The sequence below is a fragment of the Macrosteles quadrilineatus genome, unplaced genomic scaffold (assembly GCF_028750875.1).
Source record: "Macrosteles quadrilineatus isolate MER2022 unplaced genomic scaffold, UCM_ALF_1.0 Scaffold_1__1_contigs__length_201487025, whole genome shotgun sequence".
NCBI classification, from domain to species: Eukaryota; Metazoa; Arthropoda; class Insecta; order Hemiptera; family Cicadellidae; genus Macrosteles; species Macrosteles quadrilineatus.
The window spans coordinates 38193018-38197220 of NW_026542594.1; the positions used below are offsets into that span (position 1 = coordinate 38193018).

General features: G+C 40.0%; 1 protein-coding gene across 1 annotated transcript; it reads left to right on the top strand.

Moving 5' to 3' along the window:
• Positions 1-424: 424 nt before the first annotated feature.
• On the top strand, positions 425-1747 carry LOC128996181 (uncharacterized protein F54H12.2-like). Its single transcript, XM_054421323.1, has one exon. The coding sequence runs from the start codon at positions 425-427 to the stop codon at positions 1745-1747; it is 1323 nt and encodes a 440-aa protein (XP_054277298.1).
• The last annotated feature ends 2456 nt before the right edge of the window (positions 1748-4203 follow it).

Genomic DNA, 4203 nt, shown 5'->3' on the forward strand with positions numbered 1-4203 from the left:
GGTAAAATTACAGATCCAAAATCAGCCGCCAACTTACGACTTAGAGAGTTTACTGGATCGTTGAAACGTAAAGCTGACGAACAGATAGAACGTATTATGCTTAATGGCGGCGGAGGCGGCGACATTGGCGCGAGGAAACGACGCGTAACGCGTAAGAATAACGCGAAACGCGCAATGCGTGGCCGTGGCAGAAAGCCTGTTACACCACAGTCGTTGGCTAAACTTCTTAGGGTGCGGACGTCTACATCAAGAAGAAGAAGAAGAGTTGGAGGAGTGAAACACAAGAGACTAGTAGGGAGGATACGACGACGAGGAGGAGTAGAGCCAAGGAAGAAGGTGACTTTGCCGAAGAAACGTACTCGTCGCAGTAAAAATTCGAAGTCTATTGATATTTTTAGTTAGTTAAAGAAGGAGGAGAAAAAAAATGTCGTTCCTACATCAAAAATCATGTGAGTGTGTCAAAACCGAGCTGGATTTATTCTCCTTACCACCTACGCAGACGAGTATTGAAAGTGGCAAATGGGTCCAGTACAAACCAATATCCACATTGACCGATGATGCGCCAATAGAGTTTGTAGTTCCGGGTAATGGTGATGAATACACTGACCTTTCACAAACAATGATACAATTGACCGCGTCTATTGTTAAATCTAACGGAACTGCGGTCACTACTGACGAAGAGGCGAAAACAGTTGGGCCGGTCAATAACTGGTTACACTCACTATTCAGTCAAGTTGATATGTTTATGAATCAAAAACTTGTTACTCCCCAAAACAACACATACGCATATCGAGCGTATGTTGAAACGTTAATGAACTATGGATACGATGCTAGAAAATCACATCTAACATGCAGTCTTTGGTACACTGACGATGGAATTGACATGAACGATTGTGCGGAAGAAAATGAAGGACTCAAAGCGAGACGGGAACTAACTAATAAAAGCCGTGAGATTGATATGCTCGGACATTTGCATGTGGATATTTGCAATCAGAATAAGTTCATGCTAAATGGCGTAGAGTTGAGATTTAAATTTATTCGATCAAAAGATGCTTTCTCCATTATGGCCAGTGCTGGTGAATTCAAGGTACATATTGTCGATATTAGTCTCTGGATTCGAAGATGCAAAATAAGTCCCACCGCACTGTTGGCGCACAGTAAAACACTCCAGACTGGTACGGCAAAATATCCAATCACACGAGTGGAGCTGAAAACATTCACACTACCCTCTGGAATACGTAACAAGACTTTGGACAATATGTTTCTCGGCCAAGTGCCGAAACGCGTCATAGTGGGAATGGTTACGAACGCCGCATACAATGGAGATTTTAAAAAGAATCCCTACAACTTCGAACATTTTAAAACAAACTTCTTTTGTCTATATGTTGACGGAGAACAAGTTCCATCAAAACCGTTACAGCCCCACTTTGAAAAATCAAAGGATAAATATGTTATGGCATATCATTCGATGTTCTCCGGTTCTGGTGTACATTTTAGCGATGCCGGCACTGTTATCAGTAGGGAAGATTTTGGTCAAGGATACTGCCTGATGGCATTCGACCTAACACCAGATTTATCTGCAAGTGACACTACACATTGGAATCTGGTGCGTAACGGTAGTGTTCGAATGGAACTCGGATTCGACGACGCGCTTACCGAAACTGTCAACTGTTTGGTTTATGCCGAGTTTGACAATGTTATCGAGATTGATCGACAGCGCAATGTAATTGTGGACTTTGGCGGTTAATCGATCAGTCTTCAATAAACATTCGTTTGAGATGGACCGTTTACGCAGAGCATTCAAGAAATTGAATATATCATCACCCATCATTGTGGACATTCAATGTTTCAAGGACAATCAAAATGAATATACACTGAAGGAAGTTTGCGTCTTGGAAGCCGACACCGGCATACTACTTATGCATCATATTGCTAAACCACCTTACGATCGATCAGAGTTATCAGATGAAAAACTGAGGGAAAGCTACTGGCTCACAAAACACTGCCACGGACTACGATGGGAGTTCGGTGATATTGCGTACTACGAACTTTTTAACAAATTGACTGATTGTATATCAAAAAGACCGACGGTTTATGTCAAGGGATTGGAAAAGAAAGAATATTTAAAGCGTCATCATGTGATGGACTTTGTTACTACCAATGTAATCGATATCGGTGCAATTGGTTGCGAATCAATCACTTCAATCAATAATTTAATGTCAACAAACGTTTTACGATGTCGAAATCACAAGTCTACAAACAGTCGATGTGCGCTCACCAACTGTGTCGCAATACGTGGTTGGTTGCATTTGACAACAAATTTGGACGAATGTCTGGATACCAGCGGAGATGCGAGATCCTACTACTGTTCTTGTTTTAGCACCTCTACCAGTACAACAAAAACAGCATCTACTGCTACTATTGGTTATGATACTGTAGAATGAACACGCTACAGATTGAAAAATATCTAGCCACACTTCCTGTGCGCAATGTTGGAGTCTACGCTGCTGACAGAATCCCACGACGCATCTCACCACACACTGCAATAATTGTAAACACTGATCCACACAATGAAGGTGGGACTCACTGGGTGGCTTTCTATTTGAATCGAGAGGGGATGCTTGAATATTTTGATAGTTACGGCCAACCGCCATACTTACCACTATATCAAACATTCCTGCGACACAACACTCATCATTACCTGTACAATCCATACCGACTTCAAGGTGATACGTCTTCAGTCTGCGCCCACTACTGTTTGGTTTTCCTGTATTGCAGCACACACTTCAGTATGAAGATGATGGATTTTGTTCAACTCTTTGATGAACACACTACTGATCGTAATGATAGAATCGTCAAAAGACTCTTTACTCAAATGTATCACAAGACAAACTAATCACTGTACTGTTGTAAATTATATATATTTTTAAATATATATATTTTTTTTATTACCAATAAACTTTTTCCTTTTGTCAAACAATATTTTCAGTTGTTATACTTTATTACCTGTGTTCATCATCATTATTATCATATTTTTAGTTTAAAGCGCATAGACTCTGATTATTTAAATGTGAAAACAAAATGATTTTTTCCCCTTTATTATTAAAATATTTCTGTTCAGAGTCTATGAATGCTGTTCAAAGTCTAATATTATACTATGAATGATAGGAAAATAATTACAATCAGAATTTGTGAAATAAATATATCTGTTTATTAACTAAAATACTATTTACAAATATATGCATACTTTTGAGGAGTCAGTGACTAGAAATATTTACACGTGACTTTGAAGTGGAAAAAATTAAAGAATTTATTTATCAAAACATCTTTGAATTGTATTCAAAATCTAATACTAATGAAGACTGTTCAATAAATAACTCTACCTAATATCACACTCATGCGGACCTTGGTCTACTAATCAATAATAATATATCAGTTATGATGGGGACAGAGGTTGTGGCGCAATTGGAGAGTATCGTATCCACTAAAGGGTCAGTGGCAGTAGTTAAGGTCCCTCAAGTATCTGTGGTACCCTTAATGGTGGTATTGCATAGTGTCCCCAAGGTAGCGTGTTGATACCATCTTCTGGCATTACGTATCGTTTGTCGTCAAACGGTGCCAGTGAGCGCTTCTTCACCACAACAGTGTATAAAATGTGGTGACGGCTTTGAAAACGTTGATTGTCTGTACTTTTAGTAGTTTTATTGTACAGACAATTCAAATAATCTTCTATGGTGAGATCACGCTTCACTACTGCTCTATTTACCCCTTTTGCTCTCTTCACAGGCGGCGGTATACAGTTGGCACCATCTCCGTTGTCTCCTTCAGGCGCACACGTTAAGATGCTATACGTGAAACAATACAGCTTCGACATCAGACCAATGAACATTTTAATGGCCACACCGGCAGCTTCGTCCTTAAACTTCCCCAGAACTCTAGCGTTTCCTCCGTCGTAACAAATGTGGTTCCGGGGATAGTTACTGGTGTCAAAGTCGTCCAAATGTTCTAACATGTCGCGGTATACGTTCTTAGTACGTATTGAATAATGGCAGCCATCGGTGTCCATGTAAATCATCGATATTCTATCGATTCCATACCTATCTACCATGTCATAATGGAAACCATACATCCACCTCCTACTGTGGTCCAGAATGCACATCCCTGCGTAGACGGGTTTGCTCAGTACTACCCGCACTTTTGACA